Below are 26,747 nucleotides of genomic sequence, written 5' to 3'. Positions count from 1 at the left end.
CACTAGATTGTCTTAGCAGGAAGGAGGTGGGAATTTAGAAAGTAAAAGTTAGTCTGAACTAAAAGCTGAAATAAATCCAAAAGAAAAGAAAGTGGAACCAAATGTTTCCCTCCACAAAATTTGGGAGCACTCATTCTTAGGGTTTAATTTTGACTCCTTTTAGAAACCTTCCCCGAGGACCAACCTAGAAACTGGAAGCAAACCTTTTGCCTCGTGGGGAGGGTGTTCTCCGGGGACTTTCTGCTACCCTATCTCCAGAGAAAAACCCATGTGAAGGGAAGCCACAGAAGAGGTTCACATGAACCTTCCCTGCTGAGGGAATGCCTTCATTTGCACAAAGCTCTTTTCTGAACTCTTTATTTTTTATGGGAGCTGTGAGCTCCAGGATCCACAAATAGAAACTTTTAGTGCTGGCACTAATCCTGTCAATCAAAATTCTTCTCAGAAATGCCATTAATTAAACTTCCCTGAAAAGGATACAGCTCACAGAATTTTCCCTGCAGCCCCCTCTCTCCCATTCCACTAGTGTGTTTCTGTGCAATAGCTGAAGATGACACAGAAGAGGAGAAAATCACAGCTTTCATGAGAGACCTTTTTGTTGTTTCAAATTTTTTAGCTTACTCTGTTTCTTTTGAGAAGATTGTTTTATTTGAAATGTCGAATGATGCTAGCAGCTGTCAAAATATGCTTTAAAGCAGGCAGTTTCCATTTACTGTCTGTTGGAAGAGACTATTTTTGAATTATTATGCTGTATTTTTTATGGATTATTAACAACTTGGATTAGAGCTCTGAGCTTTCTGGAACCCTCTTCTGAAAGGGACAGCGAATTTGCAAGGAATTTGGGACTTTTTTATGAGCAGTAAAGAGTTCCCCTCAGAAGCACGTTCTGTAGCAGACATGCCTGTATCCACTGCCAGTGATGTAGGGGAGCTCATGTTCAATTTCCAGATTAAAAACAGGGATATCACCAGCTTTGGCTTTTAAATTTTAAAATGTTTTCTCTTGCAAACACAGAGTTTGAGAGGGGAGTGCTCCCCTTCAGCTGGCTTTTCCTTGCTGTGCGTGTCGCTGCTCTGTTGGCAGCGAGGTTTAGTGAGGACAAAGGGCTGCTCTGGAACAGGCCTGGCCTGCTCCTGCTGTCACTGATGTCCCTGTGAGAACAGCAGATCCTGCATGGAGCAGCTGAGGAGCACAGAACTCTGTTTATTCCTGTGGTCAGTAAGTGCTGAGCAAAGCAGGAAGAGATGAGGAGTCTGGTTTTCTGCTAATGTGAATGCCACTGCTGTGTGGTTAGCAAATGGTTTCTGCTTAGTAGCACAAATGTGGCCAAAGAAGGAAGCAAGTGCTATATTTGCATGGCCAAGGATGTTGTTCCAGCCCACATCTGCTCAGATGCACACATACTTTGCTTATTTGTTAGCCTCTGCTTTCAGGAATTGCCATGCACAGATCTCACAATCTGCTTTCACTCAGTATCAGCTGTACCTAGTCCTCCTTTTGGGTGTGCTTAACCTCAGGAAGCACTTGGCTTTCTTTCCTGTTCCTTGCCAGGATGTGCAGAATGAAACCCTGCATGTAGGGCAGTCATTGTATCTGAAAGATGCTCATTTTTTGTTGAGAGAGTACCGTTGTGAATGTAAGAGCAGTGACTTTCCTGCAAAATATCAGTGTGTCCTGCTACTGTCAATGTACTACTCAAGTCACTGTAAGGATAATTGGCATTTTAAGATGGTGGAGGGGAAATTTGTCATTTTCTGAAGCTTTGATGAGTTTCTCATTAGAAGGATCTTAGATCTTCCCCTTCCCTTCTGCCATACTGCTTTCTCCTTCACAAAACTTTTCCCCCAGGACGTGGCTGCACCCCTCTGGGAGGTGGAGCTCAGGTACAGCAAACTGTGTTCAGCAGAGCATGTAAATGTGTGTTTAGCCTGAAGCCAGCAGGATTTGACTGTGTTTTTTTAAGTTAACTCAAGCATATTGCTTGAGGAGTTTTTATTCACTTTGAACTGTTGTTTTGTGTTGATAAGCTGTGTGCAAGTGTCTGGTGAGCAGCTCACAGGTGTGAGCACACCTCCCCTTTCTAGGTCATGATAGAAGACAAATTCCTTGGGCAGCTTTTTTGGGTATCCTAGTGATGGATGAGTTTGAGGCTTCTTGTCCCCTCTCTGCTGGCAACACTCAGTTGCCAAATTTTGTATTGGAAGCCTTCTTCTTGCACATAGCATGTCCAAGGAAAAGCTTTAAGTGCTCCCTCTATGTCTTCCAACATAAATTACATGACAACAGTGACAACATAAAAATCAAAAGGAGAAAAGTAGTTCTGGAAGAAGTGGGTATTCAAAGAAATATTTCACCTAGATTATTTTTTAAAAAAGGTGGTTTCCTGCTGTCATTTTCATGACTCAAGGGAAAAGAAATAATTTGCACAACAGCTAATATTGAAATCTATGGATAAAAATTCCTAGTTGTAACTGGGGTGAGATTCAAGCTTAACAGCCACTCTATGGCTGTCACACACTGTGACTCTGTCACTATGGGAGTGGGGACAGATGACAATAAAAACAACCAAACCAGAGTCTTCTTAAAGGTGCCAGTGAAAGGACAGCACTTGAAAGTAAAGAAAATCCATTTAGATGTAGGGAAGAACTTTATTACTCTGACAGATGAACACTGGAACAGATTTCCAAGAGAGGCTGTGGTGTCTCCATCCTTGGAAATACTCAAACCCCAACTGGACCTGGTGCTGGGGCAGCCTGCTTGGAGCAGGGAATTGGACTAGGTGATCTCCAGAGGTGTCATCTAACCTGAACTGTTCCGTGATTGTGTGAAATATTTGCTGTTTTACTCACTGGAGGATGACTCCTTTTATCTAACAAGTTGCAAACTCAGAGTGCAGCAGGTAGACTGGGTTACCTCCTTTGTCACAAAGAATACTCAAATGCACTTCTCAACTACTCTTTATGTTCCCACTCTTTCCTACTGATTTAATTTCATTTTCCTAAGTGGGACTGAAACCCAGGTGTGCTATTTCCCAGACAGCTTTTTAACCGCCTTGCTGTCAGCGTTGGGATTGCTCCATTGTATGGGATGCAATGCTGAATGCTTTGTGTGCATACCAGAGCTAGCTGGGCACTAGGTGAGTGAGGACTGTGTCACAGGATTTTTTTTTCAGTGTTGGCAGCTGCTGAACCTAATGGAAAAAGGCTGCCATGGAGATCAGTAAATATATGGATTCCACCTTTGACTCAGGCATTCTGGAAGTCACAAGCTGCTGTAGAGTATGTGTGGGAAGCACCATTATATACTTTCCCTGTCCCTGTGTTCTACTCTAAACATCTGATACTGATCACTGCTGGGATCTCTAGGATAAAATGGAATACCTGCAACACAGAGTTTGATAACCAGGCCCCGTAACTTTATTTCCATCCAAAACTGCCAGGTGTAATGGAACCAGGTTCATTAACAGAGCAGGGGGGAGTGAAATCATGCTTTTCTTTGTGTGTGTATGCGTAAATTTTTAATAGCCCTCCCCAACCCACATTTGAATGTCACAGGTCAACTGTTGAGTGACCTTGGACAGGATTTGTTTTCTCCAGTTTTTATAATCAAGGGAGCAGCAATTCCTGAACTTCTTAAGCCACAAAGTACTTCTGATGAAGCATTTTTAAGAACTTCTGATAAAAGCAGTTCAGTTATTAAAATTGTGTTTAATGACTACTGTCCTGTGTTATCTGAGAATCTATGATTCCCAGAATTCCCACTGGGATAACAGTGCCCATGTTAGCTGGAAATTGAGTGTTGAATGTGCAGTGCTGGGTGTGTGCCAAGGTTTGGGGTGCTTTTAATGCCATTGCACAAATGAGAACAGAACATGAACCCAAAGTTTATGGTCAGGGGAATTCGAAGGACTGAAGAATCAGGAAAAATGGTGCCAATTTTACCACTGAAGATTACAGCCCAAAGTGTGTCCAAACCTGAGGGATGTTTGTTGGATTGGAGGGTTTGGATTTATGGAGTCTGTTTTTTGACCTGGGCCTGAACTTCCTTCACGCTGAAGTTGTATGGAAATTACCTTTTTGTTAAATTGTTCATAACCCTTCATAGTCAGCTTACAATGGAATTGTGGTGGGAGAGAATCTCTTTTGGAAGGCAAACATTGTGAGAGAATATTTCAGTCATTTTATTGATAGCACCAATTATGTTGAACTTGATTCAGAAAAGTGTTGGTTTAGAACAGAGCAAATACAAGGAGAGCAGCAGAAAAAGTCTTCATGACTGTTGGAAAAAAATGGAAATATTTTTGGGGGTTGTGTCCATTTTAGAAATCTTGAAGAGATTGAAAGAGAACAAATGGTCCGAGGCAGAAAAGGGCTTTTGGACCCAGGACCCTCCAAAAGCATAATCTGAATGTCTTGAAGTTATTCCTGCTGAGAGTCAAATGGGGCACATTAAACCATAGAAATGAGCAAAGTAAGATTTTCAATTTAGTGGAAAAGTTAGAATTGATTCAGTGACCTGGAAGGGCCTTGTTATTCATGAGTTGAAGCTCTGGACTGACAGAGCCTGGTCTGCTCTTGCTGTGAGCAGGTGTAACCAGGGAGAGGAAGAAGAAGATTTAAAGTTCTTGTTGTTATTTTCAACCCTGAAAATCAGGGTTGTTTTCTTACACTGTTCTTTTTTCTTAGGTGAGATGTGCACAGTAATGCTCAGCATAAAATTGGGGTTGAGATCTCTTGAGTCTAGTACTGAAACTCCTAATACATGGGATCAAATTCCTGCCTTTGGCCACCCAGTCTTTGCAATAATGTGAATTAGTGATAGGTGTCTTAAAACTTAGAGACCAGACTGTAAAATTGTTGTTGAAATTACAGAACAGCCATTTATAGTGAGTCCTGAAAAGTCTGAGTTTCCAGTGAATAACCAGAGATGAATGCAAGTACCAGCCCCATGCTATTATCTTAAAATGACTGAAAATAGGTTGATTTTTAAATAATCCGTTTCCTCTGTTGGCAGCAGATGTTCAACATGAAGGTGTTGGGCACTAAAGAGAACAGACCACTAGAGGCTCTCTGAAGAAAGCTTGCAGTTTTTATTTTTACTCTGGTGTGTCTGTACTCTACCACAGAAGTAGCTGAATGCAGAGGGAAAAATACCCCAGTTCACTGAATCTTGTTCTTTCTGCATTTTCTGGTGTCCGTTGTGGGTTTCTACCAGGTCACCCAGAGATTGTTCAGGGTGGGAAGCTTATTCCAATGCATGCAACCCTTTTAGGGAGCCACCTAATATTCTCAGGGAGCTCTTCCTCACATACCAAGAAGTTTTGAGTGTCATTGGCTCGTTTCAAGTTGATTGCTGTTTGTATAATCATCTCAGGGTTTCTTTTTTCCCTCCTGTACCTTTACTTCTGCAAGATGAATTCAGTTTGCCTGTAGAAACTAATTGCTATGAACTCTTTCCCCAGTTTGACTTTTAAGTTTGGTTAAACTGAATAGTTTTGTATCCTCTACAGACTGTCATCTTACTGTTTATCTGCTTCTGCAGAGTACTTTTTTGAATGTGTCTTATACTGCAGGGAATATCCTATATCCTTAGGGGGGTGGGCTGGAAACCTGTCTGTGCTGTGAAAATTCACTGTTGGTCAGACAAGATGTTTCATCTTGTTCTAACAACAACAATCTGTATCAACTTCACTTCTTAAAGATATTTTAGTGACTGATCTGGTTAAGAGGTATTGGGAAATCAAAATCTCCTTTGTCAAATTGTAATTTCTAGAGCTCTGAACAGTGGGTTTTCTTGGTGTCTTAAAGCTTTTAAAGTTTTATTTCATTCCTAAAAAACACCTGACTTTCTAGGAGTGTCATTAAAGAAGACTTTACCAAAGAAAAATGAAGAATGCAGAGTAATTAGGCCTTTGCTAAATAAGGTTCTTTTTTTTTTCTATTTTTGTGTAGAGTTCACCTCGTTTTTCTGGAGTCGTCATTTTGATTCATCAAGCAGCTGGTTTATTACTGAAAAGCTCAGAATATTTCCTCTGATTGCCTTCCTGTGAGTATGATCAAAGAAGTTACCTCAGACTTCCTTTCCTGTGGTATTCAGAAGCTGGGAGGTTTATTTGAGGCTTTTTTTTCCTTGTGTGTTTTCTTATTTCTTTGGAGGCTGATGCAAATTCCTGTGAAAGTCAGTGGAGAACCCTGCAGCAGACCCCTGGCTTCTGTCCCTCTGGTGTCACTGACACCAGTGACTACTTTGTTCAGAGTTTATAGTGGCTTTAAAGCATTTCAGGTGGAATTTTACCTTCAACTCAAAAATCATTGTGTTTTTCAGTAATTATTTTGTCAGTGTATGGCCATTCTTTTAAAAGTTCTGTTTCTCCACTTGATTTGAGCAGTTTTTTCTTGCAGTGGGAGTCTAAAATCATATTTATTTGTGTTATGATCATATGCTGGAGTGCTGCTATCCTGTTGTGTCTTCTTTTTAGAGCAAGCAGTCTCTGAGAAGTATGTGAGAGACCAAGTAACTGTGTTTACTGACCATTTACAACATGGAACACTTGGACATTTTTTTTTTACAAACATTGTTCTTTCACTGCTAGAACAAGTGAGGGCTCACAAACCATTTAAAGGAAGTGTTTATAATGTGTGTAAACTTTAGCCCCTCAATATACGGAAATTCCAGGCTGGAGACAAACTCTGAACTGGCTCTAAAGTTTAAGGCAGTGCCTGTGACAGCAGAATGATGGGTCAGAAATATTGCCCCAGCATTGAGTCAGCCCCCTTAAATACCATCATCTTCAGTCAATTCAGGGTATAAGGAGCTGCTGGTCACTGGTGGGGGACCACTTTCTGTGCCTGGGCCTCCTCTGCCCCTCTTTTTTTGGCAAGAGCAGTGTGGAGGAGGAGACACACACAGCAGAAGGCTGGACACTGCTTGCCTTGCCTTTCATCTCCAGCAGCCTTCCCTCCCCATCAGGACTGCTGGGTCTGGGCCCATTTCAGCTGGTTTTGTCATCATCCTTGGGGAAGCAAATTTAACTTTGTCTGCACTTCTGGGAAGGTTTGTGCAAGTGCTGAACGGGCTGATAATCGTTGCAGGCTGTTCTCTGCCCTGGTTGTTGTTTTGCAGTTCTGTGTTACTTTCGAGCCTTCGGTGGGGGGAGTGTTTAAAACTGAAGCCAGATGCAATCTGGTATTTCCAGTTGTAGGAAATGCTGATGTTTCAAAATTAGGATTTCTTTTCAATTCAGAACCAGCCAAACTGTTGTGGAATTTCCCATGGAACACTTCTTCCCATGAGATGTCTAGCTTAAAGTTCCCATATGCTTCCACAAGTAGTGCGTTTATGAGGTATTTAAATTCCTTAAAACTATGAAGCCAGGCGAAGGAGGCCATAGTGTTCAAAAGCAAGTGGGGTCATAAATGTAAGTCCTTTTTCCCTATGCTAAGGATGGGATGTTCAAAGAGAGCAGTGACTGCCCTCCAGAGTGTTTCTGTTACCTCAGCAGTTGGATTTGTGTCTGTAGACAGGTGTTGAAAGAAGGCACTTCAATCCCTCAAAACTGAGGCTGAGCTGGGGCTGGTTCCTTATTTTGGTTCATAAATTGCATCTGAAAATCTGTCCTCTAGGGACTGAGTCATCTTCTCCAAGTGTAGGATGCAGGGTGAATGTCACCTCTCTCATGATGAAGTCCCTCTGGTGTTTGCCCAGCACTTGTCAAGGTGACAAAAGAATTCTGTCACAAGAAAGTAAAGTAGAATCTGATAATATTTTCCATACTTAACCTCCACTTTCACATGGCAAAGCTGGTTGAACAGGGGGATGGATTTTAGGGGATGTGAATTAAAAATACCATGGAATAGGTCATTAGTTGCCTTTAAAAAAAATCATTAAAGCAAATGTTGTGGACCAATACACTCATTTGGAAAGGAAAAAACCAGCATTATCTCTGTGCTAGAAATGAGATACATCTCTATCTGAATATAAAGGGCAGTAACAGTTTAGTATTATCATGACAGTCCTGTCAAGTCTTCTGTTAGTTTTTGAGTACAGTCAAACCTGAATTTGGAAGGCAATGTGACATGCTTATATGAATTACTTTCAAGAATAAGTGCTACCCTCAAAGGTCAAGGTTCAGAGTCACTGGGTAGGGATGATTGGTTTTTATTTTCCCTTGGAAATATTTGTTTGGTTGAAAGATGTTTGCCATTAGGAAACATTGTGTAAGAATGGGTTTGGTCAGCTTCTCCTAAATAACCATTTAGGAGAAAAGCATTTTTGTAGTGTCTCTGAATATATTTTCTATGGCTTTGTGTGGTAAAGTTAGATGGACATAGGGTCTTCCTTCTCTCATCCATCCTCTCTGCTACTTGGAAAAGGAGGGGCAGAACTCAATCTTGCCCAAGTTTTCCTGTAACTTCTCGGACCTCAAGTGACCTCTGAGTACAGCTGGGGCATTTTTTGGGCAAAGCTCTTTTGTGAGAGATGAGCCTGGTGGGTTTTGTGTGGCTGAGGTGGTGTTACAACTGTTTGGAGTGACTGTAAACAAAGCCAGAGCATCATTTAGATATAAAAAGTTATTCTTCATTTAAAGGTAAACCCAAACAAGTCATCCTGTTGTGACTCATCCCAAGTTCTGGATGAAGAACAGGTTTTGTTTTCCAGAAATTACTCCACCTAGGAAGTGTAAAATGGACACACTGGGTAGCTGAAGAGAAATCTGCTTCTGACAGACTGTGCCTTGTCAGAGGTTTAAGAACATTTGAAAAAAAAAATATTAAAAAGATTCTGAACAAGCAGAAGGATCATATGTAAGGGCAGAATCACTGCTGTGCTTGGGGTGAAGAGAGTGGAGTTGATGATTTGCATCTTCTCAGTAGGTAGGGAGCAGATCCAGCTCACTGGAGAGGAGGTGGCAGGAATGTGCTGCACTTTGGCCCTGCTCACTGGCAGGGAGTCCATCAGGGAGCAGTGACAAGCAGAAGCTGTGTCTTTGTCCTCTGTGCAGTATTGCCCTTCTAAGTCAGGCAATGCAAGTGCTGAGGGAAAGTCAGGCTGGGAGCTGGGGTTCTTCAGTCTTCATTGAGAACTGCTCTCTCTCAGCTCCATCACAATGAGCTCTCCTGTCACTTAAAACCTGCATTTCTGTTGCTGCTGCTTTGGACTTCCCAGGGCCGTTGTTGGCTTGGTGTGTGTAACTTCACAGAGCACACCAATCTCTCTCTGATAAATGGGGCCCATTGTTCAGAACCCTGATAATGATTATATTGTGCAGCATTGCACAGACTTTCCTTGCCCACAGTTTGGTGATGCTTGCAGATCATGATATGCCTTGGCCCAGTATTTCTATATAATACAGAAGTGAGAAATAGCTGAAATTTTGAAGAGTATCTTGTCTCCAGCTCATGTTGTGTACTCAGGCATTGTGCTGGGATAGCCTCAGCAGCACACCGTCATTGTTAGATGTTGGTATGAACTGAGCTTGAACTCCCAGTCTCTGGAAGTTCCCCATGCCTGTTTTCCAACAAGAAACTGATTTTTAAAAAATTTTTTAAATTTTTTTTTTTGCAACTTTTTCTCATGTGACCTCTGTGGGTTTGGAACTGTTGAGTCTTTGGCCTGACTCTCACTTGCACTAGAGTCCCTTTACACAGTTAAGGCATTCTGCTACAGGGGTCTTAAAATGAAAGTAGATGACATTTAATAGCTTAAATGAGAAACAGGTCCCCTAAAAAAATAAGTGAAATTGGTCTTCCCTAAATTGTTGAGTGCTGACCTTGAAAAAACTCTTACAGTCTCTGCAGGCAGACTGGAATCTGGAGAACAGATACCCCAAACTTCAAAAGATTACCTGAGGCAAGGTTTTTTCTGCTCTTCTTTTTAGGATAAAATTCTTTTCCATTACACTTAGTACCCATGTGTCTGTCTTAAAGTGCTGTTTATTTGTCACTGAACTTCAGAACTGCTGGTATAGCATTTGCACCCTTCTTTAAGATTTTTTAATTTGCTAGTTTTAATGATTTATATTTAACATGTATTTCGGTTATGTGAGCATATTAGAGACTGCTTGTATTTTGAATATTGGGAGGGCTTTTTTTTAATATGGGAGGTGATGTTTAAATATGTTTTGAGAAGGGGGGAGGCAAGAAAAGCTGTCATCCATCAACTGGCATTAAGTACAACTTTGAAAGTTTGATACAAACTAAATCTGACTGTTAGTGCAGATATGATACAAATTAGCTGTGACTTTATGATACCAGCTGTTCCTCTGACAGGGTAAAAGGGCACATAACTAGAATAGCATCTTTTGTTGAAAGCAGGGTTTCCCTTTGTTAAATGTGGGAGCCTCAGGCAAAAAAATTGTAGTCCGTAGTTATGTGACATGTGCAGTCTGCAACATGTTCATGGAGCTCAGGGGGCTTTTTACTGATGTTTTTCAAAGTCTGGGTTATCTTAAGTGTTCTATTTTTGCTAGTTTTATCACTGAGACACAAATCTCTGTCATGTTTTTCCCTCCTGTTAAAGGTGAGAATAATCTAAGTGCTGTTTTCCTTACATGCACAAAGAAAATCCTGAATGACAAAACATGAGCAAAGTCTACGAAACTCAACATAAAATTTAATTGATTTAGTAATTTTTATTAATTGTTCTCTCATTTTTTTTTTCTTACCAGAATTTTCAGGGCATTTTATTCCATAAAAATCTATGTAGTCTCTAGAAAAAGTAACACTGAGCACTGAGATGTCACTGCACATCTGTGTCCCTGCTGTGTCTCTGACCTTAACACCACACTGATCCTGGCTAACTCAGGCCACAAAAAGTTGGCTGTATCATGTAAATAAGCTGAAACAATGGGATTTATGAAGAAATCAACTTAATCTTACTTCTGCCACTGGACTAAGGGCCAGCAATTTTTCAAAGTTTATTACTACAGGTACCAGACATTCTCCATTTGAATCAGTCAGGGAAGGGCAATATTAACAGTGGAGTTATGTTATTAGTACACAAACACTTAACCAAGAGTGCTACAAGGAGTAACACTGAGGCTAGAACTGCCCAGAGAAGCAAAATGTAGGCTGAGTATCTTTTACACTTTCTTAGCCTCTGTGAGAGATGGTAGAGCCAACAATCCCACCTCCTACTGAAGATGCAGAAAATAAAAAATACACGCGTGTAGAACTGTAGCAGGCATGTGAGTGAAAGGGCAGAGTTAAGTGTATTGAAAAATATTCACTTCTACTTGTGAACTTCTTGGAGTAAATTTTAAAGATAAATACACTTCAAAAGAAAAGTTGAGGATGTAATAGCTGTTGAGTTTTCATGCATTGCTGGTGATAATATGAAGCATAAAACAGAAAATTCCAAGCACTACTAAATAGGACTCAGCCATTTCTATTGCAAACATCCAATTTTACTGTCTAACATCTGTTTCTGAAATTATGTGAAGTATTTATTTAAAATGTCTTACCATGATAGTCTAAGTGACAGGAGAACATCTTGTTTTCATGAATGTGTAGAGGGGTATGTCAACAAACAAAGGTCCATACATGACATTTGAAGAACAAAACCCAACCGCAAGAAGTTCCACATTCTGTCTTGATTTTTTTTGTTGATGTAAGAGTCCCCTTAGCCAGCTTTCTCCTTATGGTTATATCCTTGCAAGCCTGGAGTATCTCCAAGGAGAGCTTAATGTATCCCTTCCATCCATGCAAGGAGGCTGAGTATGGGAGCACAGGGCTGGCTAAAGAAGCAGCCAAAGTGAAAATGTGTGTGAGATGCTGGAGAAATGTGTTAATCACAAATGGGAAGAAACAACCAAGAGGAAAAATGACATGGAGAACTGAAACAGGCAGCATTTTAGCAAGAAAATTGTGTTCTAACAAATGTGTGATACCTGCAGAAGCCATCATCCCAGTTTTATGAGTTTTATGGCCATGATATGAGATATGAGAAGGGATGCTAGCCCCCAAATCCTAGAATTTAATTTAATCTTTTTGTTATCTGAAAATGCATTCCTTTTAATGAAAACAACTTTCCCCCCTCATTTTGAGTTCCAAACTATTGAGTTGTATTGTTCTGAGCTTCAAGTTGCCATATTCCTCTCCAAGATGCTGACAGTGGTGAAATAATAAATAATGGCTCTTTTGGGTGTTTGGGAGAGGGAAGACAACATTTTGTACTCAGGTGTGCCAGTTGTCCTCCATGGGATGAGGAATTTGTGCAGTGATTGAGTTGCAGGGAAGTATTTGGCTGCCATTTCCACAGCACAAGGAGGCCCGGGCTTATGGAGAAGCCTCTTTATCCACATGGCAGATAGGTTATTCCTAAAGTTGAGTTACTCTGGGATTTATGGTTGATGATAAGGAAAATTCCTTTATTTAAAGTTCCCACTGTCTTGAAGATGCTGATTATTCAAAAATGACTAAAGTGTGGGTGTTTAATTTTGTTACCCCTCTGGCTGCTACTCTCACGTTCATTTGTGTCTCAATTTGATTAATTTGTGAGGGTCAGCAAATCTTTATTTGTTATGGTTATTTAGAATCTGATTTTTCCCTTTGGAGGGAGCAAAAGCTCTCTTCTGTAGGAGTAAAATGGGTCAAATTTGACCTTGAAAGTGAGTAAACATTTAAGGATTTGCTCCTGCCAGTCAGTGACATGCTGAACATTAGGTTCATTCTTATATATTTGTATTGATCTTACAGGTTCTTTTCTTTCCCCCCCTTTTTCCCTTTCATTCCACTTCTTGCTTTCAATTTACTTTCATCTTTTAATTTCTTCCACCCAGCCCAAAGCAAAAATCTATAAGCAATGGTCTTCTTCAAAGCATGGAAGCTGGCTCCAAAACCAACCTTGCTTCAGTTTTAAAACCTTGCTTGAGGGAGCCAGAATCCCTTTACTTAAATGATTTAATTTTCAAGCAGTATGAATCATGCAGCAACTGCACAAACTCTGGCTAGAATATATTGTACATATGTTTGTTCTTTAGGCAGTAAGGAGAGAATACAGAACTGGAGGTCATTTGAGTTACAACTGCTTTGGGGGATTTTTTTTTTTCCTCTAAAACATTCCTTCTAACAAATGCAGTTTAAATGGGTTTGTTTATACGGCGTGGAATTGGAAAGGCCCAAACTAACCAGGCTTTACACAATGTGGCCTTCTTCCAAATTAATCTAAAATATTTTAATCCCTCTGGAGTTTCTTTATCCTCTGCATCTGTGCTGTAGTGGAGACACATTTTTAACATTTCTTTGAGGAAAATTACCTTTTTTCCCCTCCAACTGTACTCAGCAAGGTCAATGGAGCACTGTTATATTTAAACATCTGAGATTCATCATATATCTGCACAACAGAAAGAATCATCATAAAAGGTCTAATGAATCCCGACTGCTAGCCAAGTGAGGGAGTCCCCTTACGGATACTGGGGATTAGAAACAAAGAATACATGCAAGACACAGGTTTTTACACTTCAGCTTTTGCAATTAATACCTAAACTACCCCTCAAGAAGGGAGAGGGGGATGTGTATGACCCCCAGAACAATTCTGGCAAATTGCACCCTGCTGGAGCCAGATGCTGAAGTCATTGCAGGGGCCAGGATGTTCTGTGGGTCTGGCTGGGAGCAAAGGGGTTCACTCCCCTTGTGGGACCAGCCGGGAGGGGCTGCTTGCCCTGGGAAAGGAGATGCTCCAAGCCATGGGCAGGTTCCAGTGCTGGCTGTCTCAGCCTCTCCTTGTGTATCTATACTTGGTTTTAAGCCCTTCTTGGTTTTCTTGTTCAGTAGCAGGCTTATGGGGCTGAGCTCCTTTTTACTGACTGGAAACTGAAATACTGAGAGAGGCCTGAAATTTTCAATTTTTGTAAAATTATTTATCAGGCATTTCAGAAGGCACTGCTGCTCCTTCAGTTGAAGCTGGGATCTTTTGGGACGTTTTATCTGGAAAACTTAAATATGGGCGTTTTAAATTGAAATAATGCTATTTAGCTTTTTTCTTTTTTTTTTTTTTCCTTTGTAGATGACACCAGGGCTGGTTTAATATCTATGTTTGTTCTAGGCTCATTGACGCTCTGAATGCTGCTGGATCACGATGTTCAGATTGTTGTAGTTGAGACGGTCACAATACAAAGCAAACTCCATTTTCAGATTTTTTCAAACCCGTTTTTATTATAGGAGGCATGCTTTTTATACATTGTTACAAAACTCAGGAGTTTACACTTTACTCATTGGTCAGGAAAGACAAACAAAGTGCTTGTTGGATTAGACAGTTGCAGGTTTCTCTCATTTATCCTTCTTTCTTTCTTGGTTTCTATGTCAACAACCTTGGTAGGAAATGCTTTCAGGGGTAAACATGGATCCTTTTATCAAACTTCCCCCTGGCTCACAGAGGTCTCTGTAAAAGCTCCTCTGCATCAGATAAGTTTAAGATTGAATCTCTGAGGAAGAATGAAATGCTGAAGACCTCTGTCCTATGAAGGGTTTGACCACAGCTGTTCTTTAATTCTCATCCCTGAAGTCCTGCAGGAACTGCAGAGAAATGAGCTTCTCTGCCAACCTAAGGAGAAGCTGGTGGCCTTGTCCTTAGTCCTGGTGGGTTTTGCCTTACTCAGCTATAATGTGTAGGGAGCAACAGTGTTCTCCTGCACAGGGGGCTGCAGGCTGTGGGGTGGCACACTGGGACAGCGATGGGCTGAGTGAAATCATCACCCCAGACTGCCCTTGCTTTCAAATGAAGAACCATACCTATCCCAAACACATTTTCCCCATCTTTTCACATAGTCAGAGATATTTTGGGACCATTGCAAGCCATACAGTAATGGAATAAATTCCAAGTGCAGCAGGAGACCACATTGGAGGGAAAACTCATTATGTGCCAAGGGCATTTCTTTGACTTTTTCTACTGGTACTGGAAAATAGCCCCTAAATAATACATCTGGATGTGGAGGAGAAGAGAGGGAAAAGATGAAAAACAATCCTTTAAATTCAGTAGGAGCCTATTTAATGGCTTGTTTAATCTGCCAGCTGGCACAGCATTGACTTCTTGCTGCACATACTTTAAGAAGACCTATGCAGTTCTTGGAAGTGAGTTTATATTAAGTTGTAGAAACTTAAATATGGGTAAATTGGCAAGGCTGCTTTTTGGTACTTAATAGAAATCAAGAAACTGCTTAGTCATCTCCAAAGATATTTCTGTCTCCTTTTTAATATAAATACCAAAACAGTATGGACTTAAAGCAGTAGCAAAGATAGTAAAAATTCAGATTTGTTCCTTGGGTGTGCCCTCTTTGAGGTATGTGCACATTCTTCAGACTTTGAAATAACATGTATTCCCTATACAACACCTTGTTTGGGCAGTGTTTTTATAATTTTGTTTGTGACACCATTTTCTTTGAAGTAACATTGTGAGTTTTTGCACATTATGAATTTGTGTCTTGTGCAGCACTCCCTGGATAAGAAAACTGGTGCTATCTTTATGTGGATTTTATTAGGGGTGTCTTGCAAATGGTATCACCTAATAGGTTCGTTTATTTTATGTGACTCTAAGTGTTGATGCATTTGGATTTTAATTGGCTTTGTGTGAAGGTAGATGGGTGCAACTGAGAGCAAACTTGATGTGCAAGTTTGTGTAAATAATTACATTTATACTTCCTGAAAACTTAGGCTGCACCAAGATGCATGTCTTCTGTTTTCAATTACTTTCAGTTGTGGAAAAGCAAGGAAGAAAGGATTTAACTAGAGAGCAACCTGTATTTTATATTTAAGGGACTTCTTTAACAGTATCTGAAGTGACACTTGTCAGTATTTACAAGTTGTAAAGGTTTTATTTGCTTCAGGTAAGCATTGAAAAATCTGGCTGTTTATTTATGATTTTTAGATATGGATGTTATTTTCTTTGTTCTCTTTAAGGGTGCAAGCTATTTTCAGGTTAGTGTGCTTTGGTTTTTTATTTTTTTGTAAATCTGGAGTATAGATTGTAAGAATCCTTCAAGTTTGCAAGCATTATCATCTGTGACTTTGGTTTGATTCTTCTCTGTACACATCCATCTACCCCCTGTGGCTGTGAAAAAGGGGCTTCATGTGCTTTTGGTGCCCAGAACTTACACTGTGAGCAGTCATGTGTGCTCATGTCTGAGCTGGGTGGAATTACACGGCAACAGGAGAGGCTGGAGGAGAGCCCATAGGGGTTTTGGAAACTGGTGGAAGAGGATTTTTGGAATGGTAGTAGGTAACATTTAGTACAGAAATGATTTTTTTTCCCTCACCTATTTCTTTGATGGATTTTTTCTTTTTTTTTTTTTCCCCTCTGGACCACACAGATATTTGAGGCACTGTTCCTAAGTGATGGAAACAATTTGAAAATTTATTTGCTTTATGCAGTGCTCAAGTGTAACTTTCTTTTGTCACATTAATACAAAGCATTTATGTGTGACTTTGTGGGCACAGGACACTGCTAGGTCTCATCTGTCTTATTTATTTGACTCTGAGCCAGGCCAAAGCCTCACTGCTGTTGAGTCTTCTGGTTTGGTGACATTGCTGTGTGTTTCCTTGTTTTCAGCTAAGCTCAGCCTATAGTGGAGGTGTATGATGTAGCCTTTGAGGGATACACATCTATTTTGTGATACCCTGTTTGCATGGTCATGTTGAAAGGCTTTGTGCTTGTGGTGCCCTGCTTTACCTCTTTCAAGCCAGGACTGACCTCCTGCTTCAGCTTTCAACCAAAATGACACGGAACTGCTGCTCATTAGAGATAAATTAATAGACCTACTTGTCAGGAAACAATCTGGGTTTCATTTTTAAAGATGACCAGAAGTGTGAGCTGGAAAGGCCCAGCAGAAATTTCTGCAGCTGGATCCATGCCAGGTGGAATTTCAGAGGTTTCCATGATGTTCTGCCATGGAATAACTGGCCTTTCAGCTGCCACATGCCTGTCATGGTGATGTGTTTTGTGTATGGAATTCCACAGGTTTCCGTGATGTTCTGCCATGGACTAGCTGGCCTTTTAGCTGCAATGTGCCCATCATGGTGACGTGTGTTGTTTTGGTGTAAGTGTGAAGATATTGGGAGGGAAGATGAGTTGAAGTTTAAAAGCAACTGGCAACACCTTGAAAATTTATGATTCATTTCTTCTGAGGAACTGGTTGGATTCAAAATAATCAGTGTCTCTTAGGGGAAAACTAGTTAAGCATCAGCAAACCAAAGAACTTTAGTTGTGTTGTGGTTTTTTTTGGTCGTATTTCTTTTTTCTTTAGAAATGCAGGGATGATGTCTAAAACCTAGTATTGTTGCTTGGTGTTGGCTCAATAGAGCAAGCAACAGAGAGTCCCTCAACTCTCATTAGAGTTGATCTTAGAGCTGGACCCTGGAGCTGCATGTTTTAGCACAAAAAGAGGTTGAAAACACAAAACTGAAGCCACTGTAAGCTGGCTGCATTGTACCTTCATATTATTTTCTATTACTATTTTATGACTGACTATGTAGCTTAATGTATCATGATTTTCTGTTTTGAAACACGTTCCAGAAAACATGTGGAGTCTGAAGCCTGGCTGAGTGAATATTGCTGTTGGAACCTCACCTTAAGATTTGCTCAAACATTTCATTATTTTTAATGGCATTGCCTTAGCCTTTTAATTCAAGATGTGAAAGATACAGAGAAAGTGTGTAAATAGAATGCTAAAACATTTGTAAAACCTGCTTAGAAACAAATACAATCAGGAAATTTATTGGTGAAGCTTCTCCACAGTTGTGCAGCTGCTTCTGTCTGTGTGATACTCTTTTCTATTCTCTTTTTTTTTTCCTAATAGAAATTAGTGGGAAATTGGCATTGTCATTTAACAGGGCAAGAAGTACGCTAATCTTGTGATTAATTAGCAAAATGAAGATGTTTGCTGGTAGAAGCAGATAAAAGGCAAGGGTAACTAGTGGATGATATCCCATGAGCTTGTTTCCAAGTGTTTGATTGCAGGAAAAAGTGAACACAAGTCAGACCTCATTTGGGGATGAAGCGCTTTGACAAATGGTTTTGTGGACAACAAAATCCCTTCTGTTTCTTTGTGTTTTGCCTCATTGACATTACTTGGGTTATTTTCACTTATGGTTAAACGTTGGTAAAGGGCAATGAAGCTTTCACTGCACTTTGTATCTACAGCAAAGGCTGAGTGTTTCCTCAGTGGTAATGGTACATGTGAAAATAACTCATTTCCCACAAGAACGAATTGTAAGAGTAAAAGCAATTCTGTCTTTGCATGTGTGTGCAGAAAGGTACAAGAGCATGAAGCAACCTATATTGGCAAAATCTGAGATTACACCAGCTTCTGGCATGCAGAGTATGCCCATGGAACTTCCATTGTGCTTATTAGAGGATTCTGGCCTGTGAGGGTGGAATTCAGTCCTGATTGAAGTCTCTGGGAATTGTTCCAAGGATTCCAACAGGACCAAGATTTCAACTCTAGCTTGTATATGAATAATATTTCAGTACCTTCTGATCTTTGGGGACAACATATTTGAAATAATTCAGAGGACACTTGGAGGGGAGAGTCAAGGGTCAATCCTCCTACCATGAGAACCAGTGGCTGTGCCAGCGGCTTCCAGCTATGCCTTGTTTCTTCCTTCTTCTGCTAATGGGAAATGATAGACAAATGTCACAGAGATCGGGGTGGGACCAGCACATGCAAATCCGAATGTCAAGAGAAAGCATTGCCTGGCCCTTGAGTCAGTGTGCAGTAGAGGAAAGGAGAGGAAGGAAGGAGGAGGAGTGGAAATGGCCATCAGCCTGCTTAAAGGGAGTAAAGATACATGGGGACTTTGCATTCCACTGCAACTGGCTGGCTCTGAGATGAGAGCTCCTGCTGCTGCAGCAGCACCAATGTTTGCTCTCACCTCTGGGGCAGTGCAGCTCCTGCCCCAGGGCTGAATTAATCATGGATACAAGAAATGGACCGGCCATGGATCTTTTAGTTGCAGACCCTGATGCCTTAGGATTTTAGCTTTTGTAGTTTTCATATATTTGTAATCCTGCAATTCTTAACTCTAAACTCCATGTAGAATGTTGGCTGTGGTCTTCCCATTTTGGTCATACAAAACAATTCCTCTCCAGGCCTGGGAATCAAGGCCACCTCACTGTGTCAGGCCCCAAGAAATGTAGAGAAAAGTAAGTTGGGAGTGGGGAGCAAACTTGGGGGAAACAGCTTCATTACTTGACTGAAGCTGTAATTAGAAGTTTAACCCCCAATATCCAAATGGACCCAATTTATAAAAGTATGAAGACTGTGACCCATCATCCATTTTTGGGTATAGCCCCTGTGGGGCTTTGTCTGCCCTAAAAGTACCTGAAGGCCCTTCAATAAATAGAACTGCTTTTTATTCTCTCAATTTTGTCTGGCCTCTGTTTGTAGGTAGTCCTGAAAAGGCATCAACCCAAGGAGTGAACTCTGGCAGGAACCAAGTTCTATAAAAAGCTCCCTGTCAACATTTTCATGGGGTTCTGTAGCAGCAGGAGCTGTCACAGGGCCTGGCACCTTCAAGAACATTTGTGACCTACACTTTGGTAGCCTGTGCTGGAGGCAGGGTTGGTGAAACTTGTTCAGCACCTACTTCAATTGAGGCTCTGGGCCATGGCCTGGTCCTTTGGGCCACCAGCAGTTTGCACAGGACCAGCTGGGAATCTCTGTTCTGTGTAATCACTGCAGCTTTTTGCTCAGGGTGCCACAGAGGTGTTCACTAATCTATTCATCAGGTTTTCAAATGCCCCACCAATGTACATGAGCTTCTTTCACTCCCATGGAACATGAGATGGAAAATGTAATTCATATCAAAAGCAGGGATTTTACTAGATGAGGGATTTGATTTCCTTGTTGAAATTCTTTGTAATTGACTGCTTTCTTCTCATAAAGTCAGTTTGGAAATACTCATGTGGCTGGAAGTGAAATGTTCGAAGAACTGAAACAGGGACCTTGAGAAAACACCAAAGTTTGATTTTCTTATCCTAAGGTTGGTTTTCCATTGATGAATTGCCCTTGCAAGTCCTAAGAAGCGTGGTCAGATGAAACAAGGAATTGGAATAAAACTAGTATATTTATTTTGCCTCAAATCCCAAATGAGCTATTCTGTTTGGGAAGGAATAAAGCTGCTTGACACTGGTTTGTGGGTATGTGTGCATATATGTATATGTACAAGAGTTTATTTTCTGCAGTCAACATGAATGCTTGGCCGAATTTACAGAAACAATTGCAGATGTGGTTTTGCATGAAAGGAACATTGAAGATGAATTTATGGAGCCTTACTGGTGGTAATATATGATTCCAGTGATATCTAACATCTTGGATTAAAGAAGGAGCATGCATGAGGTGTGACAAAGGAGAATTCAATCCTTTGAACTCCACCTTTTGATTTCAATGAAGTCATACCTGTTTCTAAAAGACCTGAGTGGCACTGAATGCTTCTAAAGCAGACTTAATAGGGGAGCAATGAAAATAATTTCCAAATGTTTTCTGACAGATTTTAATAAAAAACACATTTATTTGTTTTGACTGAAGATAGATTAAGGAACTCTAATTCTCCCAGTTATTGCAGTAGAATGCTTGTCATACCTGCATTTCACGGGTGCCAGATTAAACAAGTCACATTTAGACAATGAGTGTTGCTTGCTGAGTTGCTTTTAGCTTCAAAAGGGGCAATGGAGAGGTTATGTTTTCACTTCTGAGGTGGAGGAGGTAGAAAGAAAGGGCAATGGTGGTCTTAGGGATACAGTACATGTCAGGGCATTTAGCCAGCTAATGTGAAATATCTCTTGTGCTTCCCACTACCGGTCCTTTGCTGACATTTGGAAGGTTTGATGCTGGGGCTTTGAGCCACCTGAGGTGGACACAAATGGGAAAATGGGACACTTGGATTAATGGAGTGCAAGTCACAAAGCTGCATGCAGTCTTGGTTCAAGTCAAAATTTAGTAGGAAATCTGATGGTTTTGGTGGTAGTATTAGGAAAAATAAAGAGGGCAATGACAGCAACAACTTAGGTCTTCTGTCACTGCCTGATCCTGCAGTGAGGACAGGTCAGAGGACAATCAAATGTTTAATTGCAAGCACATGGGTGTCATGGTTTGGCATGAGAGACATTTAGAGAAGTGATGCAAAGCTTTGCATGCAAACCATGACAATGGGAAACCTTTGTGTAGCTGGACTTGGAAGGGCCCTGAAATTTCTACCAGCTCTTGCAGAACTGGGATTCTTGTGCAGGATGGGCCTGTGCTGGTAGCCCACCTTTATTCACCATCCTGAGAGGTTTGTTGAGCTCAGAAAGGGAGGGGACACACCTGAGGCACAGCGTGCAGAGGTCTTGAGATATGATGGGAAATTCAGCAGATTTCTCTTGTTACAAGGAAACTTAGGCCAAATCCTCTTGCTTCCCTTTAGGTGAATGAGGAAATTGGGAAATTTGCTGTTGTACTAAGAGGGAAATAAGATGGAATGTGCTTGTGTGATGCAGTCTCCAGGCATGGCCAGCACAGAGCCTTGTGTTAATGCCTTGTGAAGGCTGAGCTAGAACAGAGTTAAAGAATATAAAGCAGGGATTTATTAAAAGGATCTCCTCAAGGGATCAGCCTTGGGCAGCACCAGAGCCCAGCCAGGGCTGCACCCAAGATGAAACAAAATGGTCCCAAAATGCACAACTGCTCACGGGGTCTCTCCCTTGGATCAGTTCTACTCCACTTGCATCTTGGAGTTAATTGTCCAAATAGAGCTTTAGGTTATGAAGTCCCATCCTGCTTGTTTTTCTCTCTTCAGCCCACATTGTTTGTGCTCTTGTGCCTGAAATTTGGATTGGTCCCCAGCTAGAGAAGGAATTGTTTTGTCTCCCTGCTCTGTGCAGAGAGCTCACCATCCCCTAATATGAAGCTCAGAATTACACACTAAAGCAACACAGAATCTCAAAAATATAAAAACTAAACCTGAGGCATCAGTGCAGTACATGGCCGTGTCATTTCAGGGAATTTGCTTTTGTTTGAAGTTTCTCGGCCCAGCCAGGTTGAAACTGGTGTAGAAGTTCAGCCTAAACATCGGAGTCTGGGAGCTTGTGCACTGTGATGGAAAGAATGACTGGGAGGTCTTGAAAGACATTTCTTGTTAAAGACCTTAGTAGTAGCTTGCATTTTGCTTGCTGCCAGACGGGCTTGTCTGTTTTTAAGACCCCCTGGATGCTGAGTTGTCACTGAAAGCAGTGCTGGGAATAGGGTGAGGACAGTGTTAAATCTGACCCAGAGGAGGAGGTTATTTTGCTCCCCATACTGGATTATACAATTATATGGTTGTATTGTGTGTGTGTATTTCTACTCAGCCAATTTATTGTTTGCTTTCAAAAGGCATATTCCCACCATGAACTAGTAAAATATTTTGTCACATATTTGCAATTACCATGTGCTTTCTTTTGGTTTTCTACCTGGATGAAAGCTTGAAGAAAGAAGACAAAATTTTCAAACTCTCATGGGATGAGGCCTAAAAGGGAGTGGGATTTGCATGTGTGTGCTTTGTTCTGGGAGGGATTAAATGTGGCTGTCATTGAAGAAAATGCTTTTTAGCAAGACAATGAAAAACTCAACAAATTTTAGCAATAAACCCTAGTCAGCTGAAGATTAAAGGCATTATGCGAGGTATGGAGAGGGAGGGAGGGACTGGTATTGCTTTTGAAGGATGTTTTTGGGAGAGATGACATTTTCAGGGCACATACTTTGCTGTGATTCTGATTCAAATAACATGGCAGTGTAGGTAAATTTTTCCACAGGTCTCTCTTTTGAACCTGGTGTGGAAAACCCCCACAAGTTTAATTCAGATTATTTCAGTGGTGTAAAAGCTGAAAAGATGCTGAGGGTCTTGTTTTGAAGTAGAAACAACAAAATAGTAAGTGGTGGATCTTTCCACAGTGCAAGAGTAGCCCATCTTCCAGTAATTTGCATGTAGGTTTGGCTGCCAGGGAATAGAACTGGTCAAATAATTTCAGACATCCACATTTATTCAATAAATACATATATATATATTTATGCTTCTTTAAAATTTATTGGTGTCTAGGTGAATTTGATGAAAAACATACCTGAAAATAATTTGGAAAAAAATAAATTGACACATAAAAATATTTTGAAGCCCCAAAATTTTATATTTAAAATAAAACTAAGGAATTTTCCATTTTGAGGTCGAATGAAACATTGCTTTTGAAACAATGTTTTCTTGGGATAGTTTTCCTCTTTTCAGAAAGTGAAACTTTTTTGGTTTGACACCAACTTATTAAAAATAAGTGTTACAGGAAAATAAATATGCAATTAAAAATAGAAAAATGAAATGTCTTTGCACACTTTGGAAGGTCATGCAGAGAGACATTTTCCCAAGTGGCTTTGAAGGCAGGCCATGGAGGGGAGCTGGGTGGAGTGTTACATTTTGTCCCAGGATGATTTTACTCATGAATAATTTTAATCTTAAAAAAGAAGCATTAAAATGTGCATACTCCAAAATATGGCTTATAGCAAACACTTCTAATAATTGCTACCTACATCAATAAGTAAAGCAATTCTTTAGTCTTCTGAGAATCTTAGATTTTATACCATGTATAAAAACAGAGTATTATATATTACATATTTTTTTGGAAATGGGAAGAATTTTTAGGTGTTATTGTGAAGTGGTTCTCAGAGGTGAAAGACATCTTGTCATTTCTGGGGAGACAGTGAACAGCACTGAATAGCTGACTTCTTCAAGTGAACCTTCTGGCTGATGCCTCCTTTTCTTGCACTAATATGGTTTGCTAGCTAAAGGTCAAAATGTTAACCTGAACTCCATTTCCCAAGTGGCTTCCTGAGTTATGAAAGAGAGATTTGCATTGAAAGCTTTCTGAATGTCATGCGGTGGCTGTTCCTCAGTCCTTTGAGAGGAGAAATTACACTGGGATAAACCCTTGACATCCTCCCAAGACATCCATCCATCTGATCTTCATTGCACCACAGAAAAAGTATCCCGAGGATGGGGAAAATTTGCTGCATCAGGGAACTCCTTATCACTTCTGGGCAATCTCCCCAGTGCTCCTGGGGAGGAAAAGAGGGGAGGAAGAACAGAAATAGTTCTGGGTTGTTGTTATTATCCTCCAGAGACTTCCTCAGTGAGGAAGAGCTTGAGCTTTTGGAGATGAGAGGTGGTGCTGAGGACCATGTGGAGAGGGCATGGGGATATAATGTTGGTGCACAGAGCCTCGAGCAGCCCAGAAGGAAAATCAGTGCCTTGAGAGGTGCAGAGAGGGATGTGCCTGGCTGGGTAGGAGGTGATGAAGGTGCACATAAATCAAAGATATCAAAGCATGTCTGCTTTGGGGAGGCAAAGCAGCAAAAAGCTTTGGGGTTCTTGTTTCTAGCATGTGAGCTGTCATCCTAACAGCCAAATCTTTGTTTAAATCCCTGATGGTGACTGTGCTCCACAGATGAAATGCTGCTGTCTGGTACAGTCTTAATTCCTGAGGACACTGTCATTGCACAGAAACCCAGCGTGCTGCTTTGAACTTGTTCTGTAGTGTGCCATTCCTCCTTTGATCCTTGTCTCCCAGCCAGGGGGAACCACATCAGCCCTGCAACTCACAATCCTCCAGTAAAGAAACTGGGGCCAGGTTTAGCTGCATATGTGGGCTGAGATGGAAGCACTTGTTGGGAGAAAATGGAAGATTTGCTGTTCTGGGCTCTTCAAGGGGTACCCGGCACTAACAGTAAACACAAGATTGGCAAAAAAATCTGTTTACAACTTGTTTTTTAGATGCATGGTCTAACTGAATTTATAAAAAGGCAGCAATTTTAATGTCTCTATCAGATTTGCAAAATTAATCTTTCCCTTGAATCTCCACAAAACAACCCAAGACAAATGCGAGGAAAATCACATCAACAACATCAAAAATTTAAATCCCCCAATCTGGGAACAAATCAAAAAGAAAATACCCCCAGGGAAAGTAAACTAATAAAATAACCTTCACAAAACCCCTGCCCTCAGCAGTGTTTTAATCCAAAACAGGGGGCAGAAAAAGCCACGAATTCCCTGAAGCCAAGCAAGGCTTTGCTGGTGCCAGTGATTTTATGGGGAGGGCACTTGGCTGTTGCCCCGGTGGGCAGGAACATAAATAAAGCCACGAGACAGATCTCCATCTGCAAACAGAGCCCTTCAAATAATGCCCAAATGCACCTTGGCTTGGTTTGCCCCCAGCTGCAAGCAGCTCCTGAGCCACCTTTGGAAGTTCTGGGCTTTCCCTGCGGAGTGAGGGGCTGGGAAAAGTGGATTTTGGGGGGTGGGAGTGCTCAGAGTGCAGCGCCGGGGCTGGGATTGCAGAGGAAGCTGAGGCCTCCAGCCCTGCACAGGAAGCAATCTTAGAGCAGGCCTTAAATGCCAGATTCCAGGCAGAGTTTAACTAACCACTGACAGCTCTGTAAACAAAGCAGGGACAAAAAGAGAACAGCTTTCCCTTTTCTGGTAGTCATTTTTGGTTTGGGGGCTGCAGGGGAATTCTGTAATAGTCGGCTTGATGGGATATAAACCGAGGCTGGGAAGGCTTTGTATATGAAGAACTGTAAAGGGGAAAATACTTCATGGACTAAATCATAAAGAAGAAGGTAGGGCACGGGCAAAACGCGCGGATTCAGCTACAAAAAAAAGTATTGCTGCTCTTCCTTCTTTGAGCAGGGTTTGTACATAGTTTGACTTCCCTTGGCTGGTATTTAAAAGCAGGGGCTTATTTTTCTTGTTTCTCTTTTTGTTCTCTTTTTTATTTTTTTCTCCCCTCTTTTTCTTTCTTCTCTCATTTTCTCTTTGCTTTCTTTTTTCTGCGTTTCTGAAGGTGGGGGTGGGAACAGCCGGCCGGGGACTAACTTCTGCAGAACTTTTAATTATCTGTGCAGCTAAAGAAAATAAGAACTCTCTTGTGCAGTGCTTTTATTGCTTGCGGTGAAAAATTGGAAGCTGGAAGTTAAAAATCCTGCTGAATTGTTGCTTTTGTTAGTGGAAAAGACCTGTGACGTTACAAATAGCTAGTCTGTGGCTAGCAGATGTATACAGTCCTTGCTTGAAGCATGTTGATTTAATTTTAACTAGGAAACTAAATGCAGGCACGGGCTATGTTTATCCTACAAGACGTTTCATTAATCTTGTTTATCTCAACAATACCGAGGAAGTTGAGTTTTTTGATGGAAAACCAAAATAGTTACAGCGAAGCTAAGGCAGCAAAACAAAACTAAATGGACTCAGTTGGTTAGATGCATCCCTTGTGTTTTCACTCTCATCTAAGTGCTCATCTCCCTTTTAGATTTGGATCTTCCCAGAGCTTGGAACTCTTAAACACCCACCATGGATGACTTTGAACGCCGCAGAGAGCTCAGGAGGCAAAAGCGTGAGGAAATGCGCCTGGAAGCAGAGAGGTGAGTTACTGCAGCTGGAAAATGGTGCTGGTGCCTGGCCTTTGATTAGCAGTGGCTCTGAGAATTTCTGCCTTAACTTCCAAAGAGTCCTTGAGCTAAAGATATGTGCCAAAAAAATCAGCTTTAGCTAGCATTGTGGGTTTTGTGTTGTCTAATTTCCTTAGACTGCTGTAAATGTCTGGCTCCGAGTTATTTTGCTACACGGATAAATATAAACAGCAAAGGTGGCAATATTTCTATGATTTCTATGGAAATCAGAGAAGGGAAAGCTCATCCTCAGATTGTGTGAGTGCTGTGCAGAAGGGCTTGTGTTTGCCAGATATTTATGTATCAGATATTA

The 26,747-nt window shown here is 41.0% G+C and overlaps 1 protein-coding gene across 10 annotated transcripts in view; it reads left to right on the top strand.

The window, feature by feature from the left end:
* Positions 1 to 26,747, top strand: part of CALD1 (caldesmon 1) — a 173,161-nt gene that overhangs the window by 60,323 nt on the left and 86,091 nt on the right. For 8 of the 10 annotated variants that reach the window (XR_011678463.1, XR_011678464.1, XM_071422126.1 and 5 more), the window contains 2 exons: positions 5,952 to 6,045; positions 26,296 to 26,407. Coding sequence is in view for 8 of the 10 variants with exons in the window: in XM_071422126.1 (XP_071278227.1) it covers positions 26,337 to 26,407 (71 nt within the window). In the remaining 2 variants the exon portion in view is untranslated. Of the gene's footprint in view, positions 1 to 5,951; positions 6,046 to 25,163; positions 25,678 to 26,295; positions 26,408 to 26,747 lie in introns of those variants that run through there. The other 2 variants (XM_071422125.1, XM_071422127.1) reach the window with 2 other exon arrangements.

Source organism: Agelaius tricolor, unplaced genomic scaffold, assembly GCF_023055355.1.
Source record: "Agelaius tricolor isolate 1412-34295 unplaced genomic scaffold, bAgeTri1.0.p SCAF_3, whole genome shotgun sequence".
Lineage (NCBI taxonomy): Eukaryota > Metazoa > Chordata > Aves > Passeriformes > Icteridae > Agelaius > Agelaius tricolor.
This window is presented reverse-complemented; position numbering and strand designations above follow the sequence as displayed.